This window comes from Festucalex cinctus, chromosome 21, assembly GCF_051991245.1.
Source record: "Festucalex cinctus isolate MCC-2025b chromosome 21, RoL_Fcin_1.0, whole genome shotgun sequence".
Classification (NCBI taxonomy): Eukaryota; Metazoa; Chordata; class Actinopteri; order Syngnathiformes; family Syngnathidae; genus Festucalex; species Festucalex cinctus.
In genome coordinates this window covers 18412473-18435701 of record NC_135431.1, presented here as the reverse complement: position 1 = coordinate 18435701, position 23229 = coordinate 18412473, and the positions used below count along the sequence as shown (strand labels likewise).

The 23229-nt window shown below is 41.2% G+C and overlaps 1 protein-coding gene across 1 annotated transcript; it reads left to right on the top strand.

The window, feature by feature from the left end:
* The first annotated feature begins 9832 nt into the window (after positions 1-9832).
* gjd2b (gap junction protein delta 2b) lies at positions 9833-13204 on the top strand. Its single transcript, XM_077510714.1, has 2 exons — positions 9833-10264; positions 11977-13204. Exons 1-2 carry the CDS (start codon positions 10194-10196, stop codon positions 12818-12820), a joined length of 915 nt encoding a protein of 304 aa, XP_077366840.1. The 5' UTR covers positions 9833-10193; the 3' UTR covers positions 12821-13204.
* The last annotated feature ends 10025 nt before the right edge of the window (positions 13205-23229 follow it).

The window sequence follows — 23229 nt, the reverse complement described above, 5'->3', positions numbered from 1 at the left end:
TTGAGGGTTCTCAATTATTTAATGCATTGCCATTTAAAATAATTGGTAACATATTTGGATACCATCCTTTAATCTGTGCCTTAAGAATTTTGGTAAAACAGTTTGAATCAACTAATTGAGCCCAAAAAGCCAATCTTTAAGCATTAAGCATTTCCAGCATTGTCTAATTGGCTAACAATTAGTCCTTCCAAATTGAGTAAAGTGAGCTTACGCATATCTTGGATATCATAACGCTACTTTTAACAATGGATGCTTTGGAAAATGCCCTTGCGACCGTGACTAACAATCTCATTCCAGGCTATGCCGACGCGACAGCCAGCGCTAGCGCAGAGATTCTTGACACCAACATTGCGCAACTCGTTTGCGACGCTCAACAAGGGTCGTTAACCCACGAAGATATGGCACAAATCCTCAGCCGACTAATGGTGAATTTAGTGGCTAGGTGGAAATTGAGTGACCATGAGCTTGAACAAGTGAAAAGCGTTCTGACAGCAGAACAGCAAATTCACGCCCAAGTTAGAAGCAAGCTAACCGAGTTGGAAGCATGGTTGCATGAATCTGACCGCGTGGACTTGGGAAACCAAGTTACAAAATTGACACAGGAACTTAAAGTGAGTACACAAACTGCCCGCACGCATGAACAAAATTGGCATAATGCCACATCTGAAATTCGTGAGCTAAAAGAATGCATTGTAGAACTATCAAATCAGCCCACTGAAGCCCATTGGATTGATCTCCAAACTGAGCATGAATTTGACAAGTACTTGCTAGCTCTCGCGAATGATGAAATTGCGGAATTAACTCAAAAGATTAGACTTTTGAAAAATGAACGCATTGAAGGAAAAAGGCAGACGTTTCGCTTGAAATCTCAGTTGATGGCAATGGAAGAAAAACTCCGGCGATTGCAGCATCCATCCTTCAACACTGGCCGGGATGACGAGTCATCCCAGGCTGAATCAAAATTGCAGCAAGTCCCACAAGGTAACACCAGGTGTCCATTGACGCCGTCCCAAACCACTGCTTTGGAGGTCCCCGTTCAGGACCTGTCTCAGGTGAACTCTCCTTTGCATTTTGATCCACTTGTGGTGCACGCACCTGTTCCTTTTTCAGACGCTGCCACGTTGTCTGATGTGCTGCAGACTTCCTCTGCAAATCTTGGACCTGCTTCTCAGCCACCTGTGCCACTTCCGGTTCCCACTCGCTCCATGGCAAGCACTTCTCCAATTGCCGCTCAACACACACGGGGGCCCCCTCCCTCTGCAGTGTCACTGAGAGGAGCAAGATCACCTGTCTCTGTGCTTCCGCCAAGAAGCACACTTCTTGTTTCGGCACCCCCGCTAGGCGCCACGCCTTCTTGTGCGTCTCCAGTTGCTGCCAACCTTCCTTCTCCTGCTCAACAAGCAGATGCTTCTTCACCTCATCATGTGGCGCAACCAGGCATGTCTACAAAAGAGTTAGACACGATTGCCAAGCACATTCAGAAATTTCAGCCAAAACAAGATTGCTCTGATAACACTTCCGTGTACCTCAAAGACCTTGATTTTCATTTGAGGAGATTCCCACAGGCAACAACGGAAGACAAGATTTACCTCATGAAATTGACGTCCACTCGAGAAGTAAGTGATTGGATCGACCGCCAGCCGATCCACATCTTGAATGATTATCGAGCACTATGTCACGCATTGTCTCGTGAATTTGATGGCCCAGTATCAGCAATGAGCTTTCTTGCGGCCTGGTCAGTAAAACAAGGCCGAAAGGAATCACCCAGCCTGTATTATAGTCGCCTGCGCAAGGCATACTTTGGGCATCGTAACGAACCCAACATGGAAGAACAGGTAGAATTCAAAACACTATTTTTGAACAACCTCCACCCAAACACAAGCCGCCTCTTGGGTGTGACAACTTGTCCTCGCACGCTAAGTAGCCTAGAGCTACGTGAACTTGCATCCAAGGCCTTTGTGTTTTTACGCGAAAACGCTGCTAAATCAGTGGAATCCTCTGTTTACCATGTTGCAGGTGGTTCAGACGAGGTCGAACGACAGTCCGAATCACAGCAAAGCGACGATGACATCGCCGCTTCCCCATCAAATCCTGCACAACGGCCTCAAAATGGTTCTCATCAGAAGCACCAGTACGGCCGCAGTGCACCTGCGCGGTTGAGTCATAGCTCCAGCCGTGGTTGTGAACGGGAGAAACCCTTTGCGAAAACAAAACCTCGCAAAAAGAAACCTCCCCGCACAAATAGTCCTCAGGAGCCCCCATCCACGTCAGGTGACTCCTCAATTGACAGCAACATCTGGACAAAAGTTCTTGATGGGCTGCGCAAATTGTCCAACGACAGTCAGCCGACAGCCATCAATGAGCCAGAGGTGTCGGACAACACCGTTCTTTCAGTCCAACTGGATCCAGCACCTTCTTTGCCTTCTGCCAGTGCACCTATTACCGAGTCGAATCAACCATTCAAACAGCTCTTAGGCAACCTCAAGATTAAAGGTGCATCGCGTAAGTTCTATTTGAGGACGACACTTGAACAAACATTAGACTATGACGCTTTGGTTGATCCTGGCGCTGACATTACAGTAATGTCCAACACGCTCTTCAACCAACTTCAAGCCATGCTGAAGAACAGTGGCCGGACGCTCCGCGTCAACCACTGCTCATTGGAGATCGGTGCATTTGCACTGACTAACACCCATCTGGACTCCATGGCAACGTTACACTGGACGATTGGACCACACAAATTGGTCCACCCTGTGTACGTGTCTGCTGTGGAATCAGTCCCGCTCCTCATTGGTCAAGATCTGCTGGGCCGCTTCAAGCCCCTGATAGATTACGACCGACGCAAAATCTGGTCACAGGTGCGGCAGCCTCTGCCTGCAGCACCGCTGACCAAAACTGCCAATTGTTATGCGGTAAGCCTAACAGAGACTTTTTGTGAACCTGTTCTGAGTGTACAAAACTCACACCAGGACTCTCACCCAACTCAAGGGGGGACCATGCCTGTGGTCCCCGAGATGCCCTCAAGAGGTCACCTTCGCAACACCAGCTCTCCCCTCGGCCAAGTTGAACGTCCCACTCAGGGTGTGCAACTCTGCCACCTTACGGAACGCGACTTGGATTTCACCTCTGAGCTATGCATGACACAAATTGAGGCCGTTGTCCTCACTTTTGAAGCAAACCATTCAGCTTCACCGCGGACTTTGAACTTGAAATCACACTTGAAATTGTCATCGAACAACCCAAACAACACAGTGGTTGTTCTTTGCAATCTGCTTGGCGCGTTGTGCCTATTTCTGAGCAATTTGTTACCCACCCTGCCCACCCTTGCAATGCAGATGGTGCACACCACTGTCCTGCCATTCACTGCCCCCGCTTTCGCGCGTGCAGTACTTCTTTTGGGCCACACGTTGTCAGCCTTTGTGCTCAACAACACTTATCTGATTTCAATGAACTTGCAGTCCATTGTTCTTCTCTTGCTTTTGCTCATTGTGTGGCTCACCGCCGCCGCGTGTCTTCCTCGTTCGCCTGTCGACGGCTCACCTGTTCATGCCAAGACATTCGCTTTTGGTGGTCACCTTTTGCTTCCTGTCATGGGCTTTCTTCTTGCTCCTCCGTGGACCGCACATCTCTGCCGTTCGTGGCTCCACGTAGCCGAAGGGGGGGTCATGACATCATACGCCCATGACATGACACATAGCTGTCAAAGGGAGGTCATCACAACAAGACTGGACCAGCCAATCAGGTCCAACCTCCATGACCTCACTTCCTTGGTTACAATTGAGGGACGAACCTCGCCCATCTTTGTTGACCATCATCAGCAGGTACAAGATACACTTGTGATTCTTCCTGTGGTTCATCCTCAAGATGACTTGGAGCTTTTGGCTCCCACCCATCAGGCACCTATGGGTGCATTTGCCTTTCCAACTGATGCAGGACCCAAACGGTCCCTTCCCAAACAGTGGTTTCAGACACCCTGGCGCCTAATAGCTAACACATTTTTGCTGCTGTTGTGTATGAATGCGCTAACGATATATTTAAAGTGGCTAGGGCCAAACCTAACCCCCATAACGCCATTGAATAGCCAATTAAATTTGTGCTTCACCCATTCGCACACCTGCACTCATACGTATGACACCATGTGCATAAACAAACTTCCTAGAAAGTGTACAGTGACTCAAATGATCTTCAGCAGACTCCCCAAACGACTAAAGCGATTGGTAAGAAATGTGCTTTTAGCTACTGCTTTTATTAGCTTCTTATTTAAAATAAGAACCTTAACTGTTAACGCTGTTAATCCAAACACCGTTAACTTTAAAATGGCAAAACACGCGAGTCACGACCGAGATTCCTTTTGCCTAACAACGCGTAGCAAACAAATTACCAATCTACCGTCTCCCGACAAAACAACCAAAAGGACTACGCTAGTCCTCAATCTGCCTAGCATCACGCTAAGCTGAACCAAACTAACCACGAGACAGTTTGTTTCTTCTCGGTGTCCCAACCAGAGCACGCTCACACGCAAGGTGTGACCGCGCTGAGACTTGACATGCTGCACTAATCTGTTTGATACATCAACAGCTCAGTTGTGAGAACGTCTTCTCGGCCTGCATGCTCCCTTAATACAGCTTTCTTTTGCCCTAGAAAGATCCAAAGTCATAGTAAGAACCGAAAGTGCCCCCTTTCAGTCACATTGACATGACATTCCTACACAGGCCTCTAGACAACTATTGGACTTCTATTTTTCACTCTCGTGTTCTTCTCCTATTGCGTCTGTTACTTTCCCCTTCCACTCTATACACGACACGTAGTGTAGACCTAGAGGGAAAGATAACATCATAGCCAACTGCCGAGTCTAGCTTTAGCAAAGGGAGGGGAGGGGTGGGTTTGCACCAACTTTGTACTCTGGTAACTGCATTGTTGTGCTTCACCTGTCCACCTGCCGAGGCCACGTCTAGAAGTGCCGACCGAAACGTTCTGTCGAAGAACGTTTCCATCGCCAAAGGGAGGATCTGTAACGATTATCGGCTGGTTATAACTTTTTGCAACCTCAGTTCCAAAGGAATTGAGCTCCTGTGGCCTGAACATGCCACTGTGGGGGGTGGGGAGCACAAGAACATCCCCCACAACCAGCCACAAATGCTCTGATTGACACGCGCACGCGCACACACACACAAATCAGAACAGTAAAAGCCTTCTTAGAAACTTGACTTTCTTATTTTGCAACAGAACAATGAATTATGAAATGTTATGTTTGCCATTTGTGAAATGTTGACTCCATGAAATGTCATGAAAATGTTCCATTGCAGTGGCAGATTCTCCACTAAACTTTCATGTGTATGCACGTTTTAACAGTGTAAGCTAGGTAACATTTCATTTGAGGTATTCAATTGTACGTGTTGCATTGATTGAATTCTGACCTTAGAATTTCAACAAACATGGGATCCAGATTCAATCTGATTAGTCTCGACCAAAACCTTCTCTAAGCTGGTAACTTTCCACTGTGGTCTCACCGGCCCCCCTGGTGTGGAGGCCGCCGCCTTCCCAATTTAAAAGCACGCTCCCTGCGTGCTGCTCCCTCTCTCTTCTCCGCTGCTCTTTGGCTCCCGCTTCTTCGCTGCTCCTTGGCTCCTTCCTGGTCTCCATCGGCGCGGCTGCCAGACAAAGGGCTAGCCCAGCTAGCTTAACCTCCAGCACACGGCAACGCACAGAAGCCATCGCGTGTAGCGACAGGCGCAGCGAAACACGCTGCTTTTAGTCCCTGCAAAGGCTCAACGGATGGTGCTTTTCCCAAGCACGCTGAGGCCTCCACTAAGAGGGCCTCTCCCCAGCCAGCAGGTTGACCCCGTGACGCTCAGTTGGCCAGCCGGACGACCTGTCTCTCCCTCTCCTGAACTGAACCTTCTTCATCCCTTCTTCAAACGGGCTTGGCGAGTCTCCATCCAGGGTCCTGCTTCTGAGACCAACCCCCTCTGTAAGTGCAACTTTGCAGGCCTTCGCCCTAGTACAAATTGGTGCAAACTAGGTTGATTGTGGGTCCCATGTTGGTTCGATTTAAGAAATCCATCACCTTGGCTAAGACCGTTTCTTTTTTTCTTCCTTTCTTCTCCTTTGATTATTTTTATTATTTTAGTTCTCGTTTCATTGCCTATCATAGTAGTTAGTTTTGCTTCTTTAAATTCTAAGTAGATTATCCCACCTAGGTTAGAGAATAAACGTGCACAAAACTCAACCCCTGGTTTACTGTGTGTGTGTTTCATCAATTTATAGTGACCTCTAAGCTGAACAAAGAACTCACAAAATTGTAGTAAGGGCACAACCTTCATTTTAATGACTGATTCAACGAGGTTCTCATCTGTTATCCTGATAAAATTATCAAAAAGAGATGTGGTGCTCCGCAGGCAAGCTCAACTTAATTTAAATATTAAGTTTGAGTCTCCTTCAATTAATGAGCCAATTGATTATTAATTTAATAATTAACAATTATTGATTTAATAATTAATTGGACCGATTTCCCTTACAAGTGGATATCATGTCAGCCTCCCAGTACTGAGGATGCAGGTTCGAGTCCAGGCTTCGGCCTTCGTGGGTGGAGTTTGCATGTTCTCCCCGTGCCTATGTGGGTCTTCTCCGGGTACTCTGATCTCCTCCCACATTCCAATGACCTGCTTGGCAGGTTAATTGAACGCTCTGAATTGTCCGTAGGTGTGATTGTGAGTGTGGATGGTTGTTTGTCTCCGTGTACCCTGCGATTGGCTGGCGACCAGTTCAGGGTGTACCCCGCCTACTGCCTGAAGCCAGCTGGGATAGGCTCCAGCAGCCCCCGTGACCCTTGTGAGGAGTAAGCAGTCAAGAAAATGGATGGTTGGATGGATTATTATTATTATTTCCTGGACTGACTGGAACTAGTTTGACAAAAAAAAAATAACATGAAATGAACATAAATAAATCACATACTATAACCTACATGTCAGGTGTTATATGCCAATTGCAAAAAAATAAATCAAGTAAAACTGCCATAAAATACTGTATGTAACTACATGGTGTCATGTTTCTATCTTTCGCAACATTTCCTATGTACATGGCTGAAGTAAAAACACTCCTATAGACACAGTGATTTTATAGTAGTAGAAGTAGCAGGAAATACTGCATGTAAATTTCCTGATTCAGTTGCTTTCCAGAATACAGTAATAACACTTAGCTTGATGCTGCCACACAAAGACAACAGGTTGTCCTCATGCGATCTATATTTAGAGACCCTGCGAGAAACTTAAAAAGATTACTGTCAGTGGAACCAAGTATAGTCTTCCTCAGCCTCAGCCACGAACAAATGGCTAAATATAGACCGCCTGTCTGTCTCTTGTATGTCTAAAACTCTTTGTGTGTCTATACTGTCGTCACCAAATAAGGTGGTATTGTGACTGCAGTGTGAATTTTGTGAATTTTCTCATTTCTCAATGTAATGGCGTCAGTGCAAAATAATATTTTATATATATATATTAGGGGTGTGAATTGCCTTGTACCTGACGATTCGATCCGTATCACGATTCATAGGTCACGATTCGATTCAAGACCGATTAATCCCGATATGAATTTACAAGTCGATTGTTGCGATTTTTCTTTTAAAAATTTTTTTTACTCAATTTAGAAAATACCTTTCAGTAAACTTGTACATGTACCCTGTAAGATTTGTATGAAATTGTATTATTTATTGATCTGAAACTTCAGTTTTATAACTGTGAGCCACTGTATGTAACAAACGGGAATTGAAATAAAATATTCAGGCTTAATGTTCCATTAATATAACATTCTTCCATGCTTAAAGTGTGAAAGTTAGACGTTTTGTTGAATATATTTCCATCAAAAATGGATGTTAAAAAAATCGATTCGGCAGCCTATTGAATCGATTCGACAATTGCGTTCTGTAGTATCGTGATATATTGCTGAATCGATTTTTTTAACTTAAAAAAATAAAATAAAATAAAAAATTATATATATATATATAATTATTATTATTATTTTTTTTTAGTATGAGCTTGTGGTGGTTGCGCACTGACCACTGGCCCGTCACCTTGAATTTTATTTTGGTAACCACATTTCCTGTGGTCTTGTTTGCTGGAGACTTTACCTTTTCTGGGGCAGGGCAGGGTGGTTCTGGGAGTGCACCTGCAGCTGATCAGCAATCAACTTATGGCTGTAAGACTTCTGCTGATCTGCAAGTGGGTGCCAGATGATTTTGACTACTGGAGTGGTATTCTGGCCTGTATTTTGTAGTAGTTTTCTACTACTGTGATCTTGTATTCCCTCACCAGTACCTACCGACCCAGTCTCGCTCGACACTTCCTCAAACGGACTGCTTGTCTCCACCTACCTCTGGTCCTTTGACACTCCATCTGCTCCTCGGCAAGTTGGCCAAGATCTCATCCACTCTGCCAACCACGCCTTGGTCATCCTGCTCGCCGCCTCAGTAAAACACCCCTCAAACCTCTGCCTTCATTTCCTTGTGTGAACCATAACAGCTATATAAATATAGAGCTGTTGTTTATGCTGAACACATTTAAAACATCATAATTCATCAACACACTGGGAAGGGAAGACACACTCAGGTGGACATGGTTAGACAAAACGAGACAAGGGAAGAAACAAAGAATACATGAAACACCCAAAAACACCAAAAGAAAACGAAATCCCACCCCCACAGAACCAATAGTGATGGGCATTACAGTCCTTTTAGGTGAACTGAATCACTAGAATCATTTCATTTAACTCATTTACTCCCAAAAACGTATAAATACGTTCTATTTTAAATATTACCATGCCCCCAAAGATGTATTTATACGTTTTGGCTTTGATGCAGCTTCTGAACTGAAGAGAATGCGTGAAGCAATGGTAGTTATTACAAAAACGGCCAGTAGATGGCAGCAGAGTATAAAGATCAAAAAGCTCTTCCCCGTAGTTTTAAACAAATTTGTAAATAATGATGAAACTTAACCATATTTTAATGATAATTGATGCAAAATGGAAAAAGATAGAAATATACTTTTTTTCCTGATGAAAGAAGAGGCTGTAATCTTTCTTTTGGTAGATTCCATGTTTTTATAGCAATAGGACACAATATTCTATGGGTCTTGCAAAATCTGTCAAAATCCAGTAAAATAGCGAAAAAATCCTGGGGAACCGTTCAAAAGATTTGTTCACCTAATCGTTACACGCTAGCTTCTGATTGGTCGCTCGCGAAGACTGATGGCATGAGTGTGGCTGCTCTCAATTGAACGGAGAAAAGAACAAATCACTTCAAGAAGTGACCGGTTCACTCACGTTCACTGAAAAGATTCATTCTTTATGAACGAATCGGTCGTGAACGACACAACACTACAAAACATGACAATCTCAAAAACACGTAAAAATCACGAATTTACTTGTGTGAATATTTTTGAGGCAAATCTCTCCCCATACGCAACGCAAGGTTGGTGCATTAACACATCAAATGCGGAAGTGACATTGCGTCGAATGCGCAGGGAGTCACAATGCATTCTCATACACAGTGACAGTACACTATTGCCCTTGCACGAAAATGAAGATGCGCCTGGTTTTATGCATGGGGCACATGTCGAGGAAAATATGGTCCACGGAATCAAATCTATTACATTACAGAAACTCAAAACAACAAAGCACAAAGTAACAAACCAAAATTGGGAATGACAGATATAGCTGAGAAGAACGGCGCCGTGTATGAAGTGCACGCTCTGAAGCGTGCAGATATGCGCGCGCCTTGCTTCACAAACTTGTCTCACTCACTACTGCAAGCAGAGGGCAGCGATAAATGGATGGTTGTTATACGCTCAACAAGCGTGCGTCCCTGACCTCTCCCGCCGACTGTCGGACGTGCGTGTGACGCAGAGAAGTGTACTTAAACCGGAATTAACGCCGAGTGCAACAACCCCGCGCACAGTCACAGTCGTCCTTTTAGTGCAAACTCAAGCTCAGCCTGCAGGCTGCAGGCTGCAGACAGCACTCACTGGAGACGAGCTCAATGTAGCAGCTGCTGTGGAAGTCGCATCCACAGCACTTCCACGCGCGCCGCGGGTGGAAAATGCTGGACCGGGTGGATAATTTTTCGCTCACATAGATTTTATTCCCACTTGTTTTATGTGCACAAACTGCGTCTGAGTGAGATTTTCTCCGAATGAACAGTCATGGGAGAGTGGACCATATTGGAGCGTCTCTTGGAGGCGGCAGTCCAGCAACACTCGACTATGATCGGAAGGTAAGTGTTTACTTCAGAAAGAAATCAACAATCTGTGTCTGAAGACAAACATTGATTGAAAAAAAATGTTTTTTATGTCTCAATGATTTACGTTATAATGTAGAAAAACGTATGTAGGAGCAGTGATTCAACCGTTTAAATAAAAGTAAGTGACAAATGAAAGTTTGCATCTACAGGTGGAGGCAAGAGAAGGAAAGGGACGTGATGCTATTTCAGCAATGGACAGCACCCTTAACAGTGTCATGAACCTACAGGGTACTATTCATTGATAAGGAGCCAGACTCCTTTTCATCTTAGCAGAGAAAGACCCCCACCCCAACGATACGACATCCAAACAACACGATACGATATTATCACGATTTTATTGTGGGGAGGTTGACGATACAAAAAAAAAAAAGGTCACAACATTGTAAAAAAAATTGCTCAACCTAAAAAGAAAAAAAAAATACAATATTAACCTACTAATGGTACTTAATATTGTAGTATATATACATACATATATATATATATATATATATATATATATATATATATATATATATATATATATATATATATATATATATATGTATGTATGTATGTATATATGTATATATGTATATATATATATATATATATATATATATATATATATATATATATATATATATATATATATATATATATACATATATACATACATACATATATATATATATATATATATTTGGGGTGTTGAAAAAACAATTCGGCAATATATCACGATATTACATCGCTCAAGTCTTGAATCGTTTCAATAGGCGCCCGAATCGATTTTTAAACATCCATTTTTGATGGAAAAATATTCAACAAAACGTCTTACTTACGGTTAGGGTTCACACCTTAATCATAGAAAAATGTTAAATTAATTCATGGAACATTAAGCCTTAATATTTTATTTAAAAGCTGTTCAAATCTGAAACAGACCTGTTAAATACAGTGACTCACAGTTATGACTGAAGTTTCAGATAAATAAATAAAACATGTTCATACAAATCTTACAGTGTACATGTACAAGTTTACTGGTTAGTATTTTCTAAATTTGAGTAACAAAATCGCAACAATTGATTTATAAATTTGTGTCGGGATAAATCGGTTTCGAATCGAATCGTGACCTATGCATAGCAATACGAATCGAATCGTCAGGTACTATAGGCAATTTGCACCCCTAATATATATATATATATATATATATATATATCCATTTTCTTGACCGCTCATTCCTCATTCCTCACAAGGGACGCGGGGGGTGCTGGCGCCTATCTCAGCTGGCTCTGGGCAGTAGGCGGGAGACACCCTGGACTGGTTGCCAGTCAATCGCAGTATATATATATATATATATATATATATATATATATATATATATATATATATATATATATATATATATATATATATATATATATATATATATATAGATATATATATATGTACACACACACATTTGTGACCAATCTAAAGTGTTGAAAATGACTTAAAATGACTTACTCTCTTTGAGGATGATCTGGGGCACTTGAAAAGGTGACAGATGTGTGAAAAACAAAAACCTTGCATTTGAACAGGGGTGTTTATTTAATCAACTGTAGACATAAATACAACATTTAAATATTAAAATGAATAGATGGAAATGTCATCTGTGAGAAAAAAAAAGAATGACAATTGTATATGGTAAATGGCTTTGTTTGTTTCCTCAGGATCCTGCTGACAGTGGTGGTGATTTTTCGTATTCTGATCGTGGCAATAGTTGGAGAGACAGTGTACAATGACGAGCAGTCCATGTTTGTATGTAACACTTTACAGCCAGGCTGTAACCAGGCTTGTTACGACAAAGCTTTCCCCATTTCTCACATCAGGTACTGGGTGTTCCAGATCATTATGGTCTGCTGCCCCAGCCTTTGCTTTATCACCTACTCTGTCCACCAGTCTGCCAAGCAGAAGGAGCGCCGCTACTCCACAGTGTACCTCTCCCTGGACAAGGAGCAGGACTCTATGAAAAGAGATGACAACAAGAAGATCAAGAACACTATTGTTAATGGGGTGCTACAGAACACAGAGAACACCAACAAGGAGGCGGAGCCTGATTGCCTTGAGGCCAAGGACATGCCCAATTCAGTCGTGCGAACTACTAAGTCCAAAATGAGAAGGCAGGAAGGCATATCCAGATTCTACATCATCCAGGTGGTGTTCAGAAACGCACTGGAGATCGGATTCCTTGTGGGTCAATATTTCCTTTATGGATTCAACGTCCCCGCTGTGTATGAGTGCGACCGATACCCCTGCATAAAAGATGTAGAGTGTTATGTTTCCAGGCCAACGGAGAAGACAGTGTTTTTGGTCTTCATGTTTGCAGTCAGTGGCATTTGTGTGGTGCTTAACTTAGCAGAGCTCAACCATCTCGGGTGGAGGAAGATCAAAGCTGCCGTTCGAGGAGTGCGGGCCAGGAGGAAGTCTATTTATGAAATCCGCAACAAAGACTTGCCAAGGATGAGTATGCCCAACTTTGGACGCACTCAGTCCAGTGACTCTGCATATGTATAAATATTTGTAACAAAAAAAAGCTGCAGGACAGCAGTGGTGAAACTGGAGTGACCTCAATATTAAACTGAAGAAGTTCCAAGAAACATACTCTACTTTAAGATGACAAATGGTGGTATTACTACCACACAACATCGAAGGATTTTGTCTTGGATGAGATGGCCGACACTTCTCATCAATATTTGTTGTAGTTGGATGTACACATGCGGTATATTGATGTACTTTTTGGGGGGGGAATGAAATAGACATGAATGGCTCAATTGTTTAATTATGAAGGTGGTTTCAAATTTGTTAAGAGCATCTTATGGTAACTCAAACTCATAAGCCATGAGATCATTTCGTGAATATTACAGTGCTTAAACTGTCATGAAACTAAAAAAAAAAATATATATATATATATATATATATATATATATATATATATATATATATATATATATATATATATATATATATATATATATATATATATATATATATATATATATATATATATATATATATATATATATATATATACACACACACACACACACACACATACATATATGTGACCCGTTCCAGCAAAAGGGTACGAATGTCCGCAGGCTCAATAGTGATATGGGCGATATTAGACAGTTGGACATTTTTTGTCCATTTTGAGATTTCTCCACAAATATCCTCCTTGAGGTCTGTAGTTTCATTTCCAAGCAGCACAAAAGTCCAAATTGTAATAGAAGTGTATGAAAATAAGCAATTATAAGACAGTATGCCTTGTAACTAGGGGGCGTGTTTTTAGCCGAGCTGCTAGCTAGCATTGCGTCTTGCTCACCTTTTTAAAAACAACCCGACTTTCCTAGCCTCAGACGTAATTCATTACTGATTTATATAAATATTGTGAGGATAAGCGAATCTGCTAATGGATGGATGGATGGATGGACATAGCAACCAAAAAAAAAGTCGAAACACAATTCATCACGAACGTGAACAGTCATCCTACATAATGGAGCAGAAGCTATGCTGTCATCGGTCCGGTTACCGGCGAATTGTCATCCAAACAGATATTATACAGGATCGTTTTCTTAATGAACCGTTGTCTACTTTTAATTCAAATTACTACATTAATGTCGAATCTTTTAACTGACACAAAATTATGAAATGACCTCATTTAAGTAATAAAATACCACAAGGAGCAACAATAAAATAAGCAAACTTTGGCTGATGCCTCAGAAGATGAATTGTAAGCCGAATGTGATCTTCAAAGTTGAGGCTGATTTCAACTCTTGAGAGGTCAAACTTCCAAAATGTTTAAAGGGTTCAAATCTCGGACGATGACCTTGCCTGCTATTGGAATTGACTTTCCACTGATATTTTAACAAATCCTGAAAATGGTAGGTTCATATCTTTTTTCTTAAGGTACAGGTTGCTATGGACATTCGAAATGCAAGTACCAAAACTTTAAACCCTTTTTCTCAAAATTAGGGATTTCAACCTTCCAACATTAAAATTGTTGTGACTTTGTCAATTCTTGAGGTACGTCCATGTTTTATATATCATTTTAAAGCGCAGAATTCAAATATATCAACATCTCAATTTTGATTTTTTTTTTTTTGCACACGAGGACCCTTTTGTCAGCGCCGGTCACATATAAACATACATACACACGTTTTGTTTTGTATTTCCCCCCCCTTAAGCCACTTCATTGTTTTGGATGCCTGTTCTCACAGCACTGGCCTTACCTTACCTTTTGAAAAAGTACACCTAAGCGGCCATTTTATTTATTTATTTATTTATTTATTTATTTATTTATTTATTTATTCATTCATTCATTCATGTATTTATTATCCTCAAGTGCCATACATGTACAGTACATCGTAAACATGAAGAAATGTATACTGTAACTTCTATAATAAAACACACAAAGGTATATCGTAAGAAATGTAGATGACATGAAACAGCGCATTTGGCAACACCATAAAGTATTTTTCAAAGGAACCTAAATTTAGAACGCTTGCATGGGTTTTCTTCACTTACTCTGTTTTTCTCCCACATTCCAAAATATATGCATGTTAGGTTAACAGAAGACTAACGTGTGAATGTTAGTATGAATGATTGTTTGCTTTTGTTTGTTTGTTGTTTACATGTGAAAGTGCATGAAAGAATTAATGCCACGGGTTTTGATCATGGGTCAAGATTGTATATCCGCAATAAAAATGAACCCTATGAGCAAGTATAGTGTTTGATTTCTGCATCAATTTACTATTGAGTGCCTTTTATATCTAATATCGCTTGTTTATATTACTGAACAACAGGGGAAATGGGGGAGGGGTCATGCAGCAGACTGAACATGCTGTTGATCTAAACCTGAGTTGTGTTGACTAGCCCTGAACTAAAAACTAAATAAATAAATAAATAAATAAATAAATAAATGGGCTCACTCAAGTCAAGAGCTGCTGAGTGGAATTCGTTCAGTTATGTCTGACTACGGGTGATGACTGGTTAGTACATTCGCCTCCCAGTGCTGAGGACACAAGATCGAGTCCAGGCTTTGGCCTTCCTGGGTTGAGTTTGCATGTTCTCCCCGTGCCTGCGTGGGTCGCCTCCCACATTCCAAAAACATGCATGGCAGGTTAATTGGGCGCTCTGAATTATTCCTAGGTTTGCTTGTGAGTGTGAGTGGTTGTTCGTCTCGGTGTACCCCGCCTACTGCCCGAAGCCAGCTGGGATAGGCTCCAGCACCCCCGTGACGCTTGTGAGGAGTAAGCAGTTAAGAAGATGGATGGATGGATGTCTGACTACGCCACAACAAGAGAAAACAGAAACTCTTGTCTGTCGTGAACAGCACTCCTCTCTCTGGGGTTGAATTCACATGTGGCAGTTCCCTGATGGTGGATGAGATCCACCCTGAGTATCAAAAGGACCTGGATGTTGTGGGAGCTGGTCAACACATGGGACAGTGCTTCTGGATTTGCAGACCAGGGTGTTTTCTTTTCTTATACACCTTTGAATATTTTTATATTTCATCTAACTTTTGAATATTTCATCTTACGTCAAGTGCGCTTCTCCCCCGCAGGATTGCACCTAAATGAAATGAATTAATGAGCTATCATTCAACAGGTTTCTCCTGTAGTTTTATTGTGATTTCAAAGGACTACATTTAAATTTATGCACTGACCCGAGCAGCAACGTTCTCCCACGCCGCCTTCCTCTATGGGGAGCTGCTGCAGTGTTGCACTTTCTTTCTAAAGAAATGTTAAAATTCGCCACATGAGCACATTAAGATTTTCGGTTGAGAGGGGTTAAAAAAAAACAAAAAAACGCAGAAGCAGAGGGCGGTGCCGCGTCGTCGTCCCAGTTGCCATGGTGACCCGAAGAATCGGCGCTCCATTGAGAGGGTCTTTTAAGTCGGGTGGTAACTCCAGGTGCACATACTCAGTGTTGATATAACACACTGGGATAAGCTGTGCTGGAACCGAAAATGCAGTTTCCTATCTGAGGGTATGTCAACTCGTTGTTCAGTTTTAATCTCACAGTTTGTTGACCTGCTTTGTGAAATACACGCAATATATTCTATAAACCAACCAACCAAGCAACAACAACAACTCTCTGGTCTGTACACTCCTCTTCAGTCAAGTCTTCTCCGACGGGATACGACGATCTCTGCCTTGTCAATATTTTGAAGCGGATGTAATGCCTTGACTGTTTATTTTTTTATGTCAGCCCATGGTGACATTTCTCTTAATGCCTTGTTGAAAAATGTTTGCCATGAAAATCTGACCCCTTGGCTTTACCACCGAGCTTTTAAACTGTGACTTCAACCCCAGCCATAGGAGAGCCCACTTTAGAGTCTCCATGCTCTGCTTGCTCAAGGGAAGGCATGTCGGTGGAATTGAGGAAGTCTTGGAAGTATTCTCCCCACTGACTCACGACGTCCCGAGTCGAGGTCAGCAGCACCCCATATACACTCTACACAGTGTTAATGGTGCAGTGCTTCCCCCTCCCGAGACACAAGATGGTGGACCAGAATTTCCCCAAAGGAAGTTGTTTTCCATGGCCTCACTGAACTCCTCCCACGCCCGGGTTTTTGCCCCAATGACCGCCGAAGCTGTGTTCCGCTTGGCCAGCCGATAACCACCAGCTATCTCCCACAGGCCAAAAAGGCTTGATAGGACTCCTTCTGCAGCTTGACGGCATCCCTTAGGATGTACATTAACCAGAAATGAATGTGACGGCAAAAGAAAAACAAAAATTGTTGATAAAAAGGGACGGTCACTTTTGGCAATATATATTAAGTGCTTAAAATGCGTTTGATAGATTTATTGTTCCATAAGGTGGCTTCATATTTCTTTTGGCTGGATGGTAGGTTTATTTCATGTCTCAAATTTATGTTTCTGAAACACTTCACATGCTGTGCACATATTCTGTGAAAAAAAAAAAAAAAAAAAAAATTACAACTGTCAATAACGATCATAATAACAAATACTTAAACTGTGATACATTTTTCAGTCATATCGCCCAGCCATTTCTTGCGGTCTATTTAAATAATTGATTCAATATATGAAATGTAGAAGACATTTTTGGTGTTGTTTTTCAACATGTTTGAAGATGCTGTAAAAATGTGCGGTGTTTTTAAGATTAACGTCTACAAGCAACAAATGTCACTATAAGTTTTGAATATTAAAATGAATCGAAAATCATATTGTTCCCAGACTTAATCACACCAAATCGAACCGTTCTGCTCTGAAAGATATCGTTTTTCAATCGAATCGCAACCTGTGTTTCGAGATACATATCGAATCCGCCTCATGTCAGAGATTCACACCCCTACGAGCATGTCTGTGTTTTTCACCAAAACTTCACCGGTTTGGAAATACTTCAAAATTGACAGCAAACTTTACAACAAACTCTGCAGAAGATGGATTATTTTTGTTTAAAAATATATTTTAGTGATTTTTTAAAATTTATTTATCAAAATGTACTATTGTACTGGTATCAGCACTTGGTATCGGTATCGGTGAGTACTGAGGGTCTGAGTATCGGTATCGGTCTGAAAAAAAGTGTTATCGATCATCTCCAGTATATGCAATAAAAAAATTTTTTAAAAAAAGTCAAGACCTTTTCACACTGCATTTAGCAGGGCGCAGGCCACCGTTGCCAAACCCATTCATTGTGTATGTGTTGAAGGTCGGGTTCCATAGAATAGAACTTTGCTGGGCGGCACGGTGCCTCAAATTGGAGACTGTCCTATTTGAGATTAGCAGCTGCGAGATGACAGACAAGCACCTCCAAGTGGAAAGCAGCTGTCGTACTTATTTAGAGATACCGGTATATTGACGGACTTATTTACAAGTAACTGCATGATAGAACTATCCAAGTTCCCTCTGAGCCATTCATTTTTCTCTGCTTGTCGTGTCCTCATCCTCCTTGAAATAAGCCAGTCAAGGGCTTTCTTTTACATCTCATCGAGGTGCAGTATAACCATGGGCAAAATCTCAGTTTTTACTTCCTGCTTCCTGAGCACTTCCAAATATGGGCACGCTGGCAACTGGTCATTGTGCATTGCCGCGCAACTCTTCCACACTGATCAAGTGCAGTGTGAAAAGGATTTCAGTCATGATTTGAGACTTGTCTAGTGATTTTTAGCAGATTTTAAAGTTAATGGAAATTAAGCCTTTACTCTATAGCGAGTTCTTTTTTGTCATATTTTCAAAGGTTCAAGTGGGCATGAGTAGGAATGTGCACATGAATTTTGATGACAATTGGTCAGAGTTCGGACATTTAGTGACATTAAAGGAATACGAGACTTGTGATAAACTAACCAGCTATTGTGTGAAATGGTTCATTTAAACTTTTCCCTGAAAGAAATGCCAATTTATGTTGAGCTATTATGATTTATTGCACTTTTTATGAATATTCTTGCGTACTGTATCGGACAATTTGGACAGTCATGTGATTGACGTGATCATCGTGACGTATCGCATACACATTGAATTGCATGGCTGCCAGTGGCAACATTGAACTCAAGAGGAATGATCGCGTCCCACGGCGGACATCAAAGGTGGGATTATGCCTTACAACAAAGAAGCACTTCTTCAAAAGCAGTACAGCACGGAGGACACCGAAAGCCGAATAAAACTGTCAGATCCAACAGCCGGCGAATCGAAGTGACGGTAAACATCCGGGTGACTTTCACTCTGTTAGGCTAAACTACATGTCATGTGCTAAGCACGCTTTGGCTCAACTCAACTCAACTCAACTCAAGTTTATTTACCAAAAGGCGGGACATTCTGTATAATAATTCGAGCTGATTGGATGATGCGACATTCTACACGTTTGTTTTAACCAATCACAGCCACGGGTGAAGATGTTACTCCGTTCATGTCGAAGGGGGGAAAAGCACGAACATCTTACCAGCTAGAAATGCACGAAGCGCCTCTCGCTGTTCAACATTCAACAAGGAAACTTTGAGTAAATCTGCGAGAACAGAATTAATTGCAGCGTCCGTTCGCCCATGTTAGGTTTGTTTGTTAGCTCCCGCGTCAGCGCTGGCTTCCTGGTTTCCTCACAGTTGCATATCCCGCCCCCAAACACAATGTCGCTCTGTGATTGGTCCGAACCAGTGGTTCGGGAATGGCGGTTATCTGCGGGAGCGGTACAAGATGTATTCTCCGGAGTTTGTGAACTCATAAATACCATTAGAATTTATCTTGCGGGAGCAAGGTTAGCACAACTCTAGTCCTCCAAAAACCTTTTTCTTTTCCTTGCTTAAGCGTACTTGTTGTCTGGTGTTGATAAATGGGGCCCGGTCTGTTTTTCTTTAGTAGTAATAATAAATTTATATATGGTAGAGACCGTCAAGACACCCAAGATGAGCCTATAGTAGCTATGCTGTATGCAGTATACTCAAATACAATGAAAATGTTCTTATTTCTATTGCAGCAATTCTGAAAAATAACTGACCAGCGAGTTCCACATCCTTCGGTGCGCTAGATTTGCCAGCCAAGCAACATCGTCCATGAAGTCTTCACACCGTACCTATAAATATGATTTTGATGATGTTGCAAGGAGCAGTGGCCCCTTGTAAGTGTCCCAGAGTGTGCAGGGTCATACAGTAAAACATTATCACTTAACATTATTGCAGTTTCAGCAAGCTACTCTTTCCTGAATGAAAAAGTATTTTGTAGAGTTGAGTAATAGTCCCAGTATTTAACAAACACTGGGGCTATAAAATAATATTGGTAGAAACTGTTGATATACATTCAAGTTAGTTGATATAACATTGTTTGCTGCACAAACAGATGAGGACAAGATTTATGTAGTGAACTGTCAGTGATCCATCATAGGCTAAATGGGTGGGCTCTCCTGCAATGTACTCCACACCAGTGTGACCCTGTGAACGTCCCTGACTGATGGTCCTGGATAAGTCAGGGTCCTGCATGATCAGGTCCAATTGGTGCTAGAGCATATATTTGGCTATGTTCATAGAGGTGTCACATTGTACTTATGGCAGATATGAGACTTGTATATGTCAGTGACTAGACAAGACATTTATCCTGATTTATTACCTATAATATTTGACTGCGCAGCATTGCTATTTGCCAAATCTTTGCTATTACCTGTATACATTACCCGAGAAGCACATGTATTCTTCATACAGTCTTGGTGTGTGTTTTTAGCCCATACACTTTTAGCTTGACCTTTTATTGGTCTTCAGCATATTATATGATATATATTATTACTGTACTGTATTTAAATTTTCACAGAGTAAAAGAATACAGTACACTGTAAGTGAAACCACAACTAACCATATGAGATTGTCCTCTTCTCCTTGCAGTACAAATGCATACACGATTCTCTTTGGAATACAATGTTCCCTCACTATAACTCGGTTCACTTTTCGCGGCCTCGCTGTTTCACGGATTTTTCTTAGTGCAATTTTTTTACATTAATGTACCTATTTTAGAAGATGTATGAAGGTTTGAACATTGAGAATGTTTCAACAAGAGGGAAAATGTGAGAAAATGAAAACGCCATGATAAGGAATGTTTATAAACTGTGTGGTGAGGGGTTTTAGACCCTTAAAACATTTATAATACCTGTAAAACATAAAGCTAACTTCTTCGTATATTTCATTTATTGCAGGTATTTTTCGGAACCTAATCCCGGGAAAAAAATTAGGAAACACTGTAGTAGGATTTATTAAAATTATATATATATAATATATATATATATATATATATATATATATATATATATATATATATATATATATATATATATATATAATTATGCAGAAAAAATGGGGAAAAAAATAAAAATATTAATAAAATATATGTTTTTTGGGGGTTTATTTTAATTTAAAAAATATTTCAATCAGGGAATATGCATATCTGCAGGTATGCAGCAGTCAACTGTAATTTTAAGCTGTGAATTATATGCAGGACAAACATAATATCATCAATCTATCAGGAAATGATCTTAACTGCATATTGTCACGAGGGTCACGTGAAAATGAATACAATAAATACATAAAGAGCATGTATTTTGTCCATATTTAAAATTGCATTTTTTTCATATATCTGTTTAGGAAATGTGTGGTCTGATGGGAAGTAGTAATTTGATGAAAAATTGTGGGCCTCACCAGCATTTAAGTTGCACACCCCTGGTGTATAGGATGCCAGAGTAATTCAAGTCCACAGTTTAGGTGAGAGTACAAAAATACTATATGATATGATGTTTTTAATTGTTTTTCTTTTTAATATTAGAATAAGTCGCCGGAGAAAGAGAAAGGGTTGATCGAAAATTTTACAAAATGGCTCCGATTCACAGCTCCAAATATTCTAAATGTGGTTCACCTCTGTGTCTTGTTCATGCGCTAGTGTTGTGTGCCGTGTATTTGTTTATCTGTTTGCCCAGCTTTGTCCTCATCTCACCATCACCACATGTGACATCACTAGTCACGCTGCTGATGCACTTGTTTGGAGGTCACTCCTCCATGTGACAGACTGTCACAATGTGAAATATCCATTGTGACATGCCGGGGTGCAATGTGCTGACACCTGGATGTGCCCACCTAGCAACCATTACCCAAGATGCTCCAGGCCAACATATGGATCACACGGCCACCGGGAATGTAGCGTCACATTTCTGGGAAGAAGGGCATCATCACAAACAACACCCACTTTATTTTACCAAACCAAAGAAGCCCATTGAATCCTTAAAGCTGTCAGTAACCTGTTGTGTGTCTACTCTTGGCTGCAATATGAGGTGCACGCAGTCTGAAATACTCCAGGTGTCAGTTCTCATGGGGTCATCTCACATTATTTAGATTTAATATCACTACAACAGTGTAGTGTCTTTATTGTCAAATTAGCAGTGGCGAGCGGTGAACCCATAAGGGCGCAAGCTAAAAAATGTGGGGGTATTTTTATTGTTAATTTTAATATTAAATATTATTTAATTATTATTATGGCTGTCAAAATGAAAGCATTAACTCTGGAGATTAATTTAGATTCATTAATGCGTTATTATTATTTTTTTAAACTCGGTTATTAACTCAGTGTGCAGCCAGACTTGGAAGAGTCAGTGATGGGAAGATGAATAAACTTAGAAAATATGTGTAGTTTTACTTTCTGATTTACATGCTTGGTGATTGTTGGCGAACTCTAAAGTGATCTGCGCACTTTGCAGAGCCAAATTCAAATAGCCTATGAGCAGGGTTGTGGAATCCAGGTCCAGAAAGTAAAAATCCTGCCACAGAGTGGCTTTAGCCACAGATGCTTCTACTTAACTGGCAGGTAAATGAGCTAATTGAAGCACCTGTGGCTAAAGGCAAACTGTTTCAGGGTTTGTTCTCTCAAGATCTGGATTCCCCAACACTGCCTATTAGTTTTATGCCTTTGGCATATCTTCTCAGAGCAAAATTCCCTACTTAAGTTACCTCTATGGGGCCACACCAATGCTCATGAGCATAACTAAACCTGGAAGCAAGAAGTTCTGAGAATTGGTTGAGTCCATTTTTACTTTACTGAAGTAAATATCTGTTACAAACTTTGAATTAAAAAGTAGAAGCAGAAGTAGACAATTATTTGCGATTAATTACAGAAAAATGTGCAATTAATTAGTTAAATCGTTTGACAGCACTAATTATTATTTAATACCACTGTGGCGGAATAAAATTAAAGGAGAAATATTCAGGACTGACACAGGTTGATGCGCACACACACTTTAATTAATATAACCAGCACTGTGGTGAGTGAAATGACACAACACCATCCATCCATTTTCTTGACCGCTTATTCCTCACAAGGGTCGCGGGGGTTGCTGGAGCCTATCTCAGCTGGCTTTGGGCAGTAGGCGGGGTACACCCTGGACTGGTTGCCAGCGCAGGGCACAAAAAAACGAACAGCCATCCACACTCACAAGCACACTAG

Excerpts from the sequence above, each read along its gene's own strand:
- gjd2b (XM_077510714.1), top strand. The coding sequence starts at position 10,194 with ATGGGAGAGTGGACCATATTGGAGCGTCTCTTGGAGGCGGCAGTCCAG. Across the intron at positions 10,265-11,976 it reads CACTCGACTATGATCGGAAG|GATCCTGCTGACAGTGGTGG; the intron begins GTAAGTGTTTAC and ends TTGTTTCCTCAG.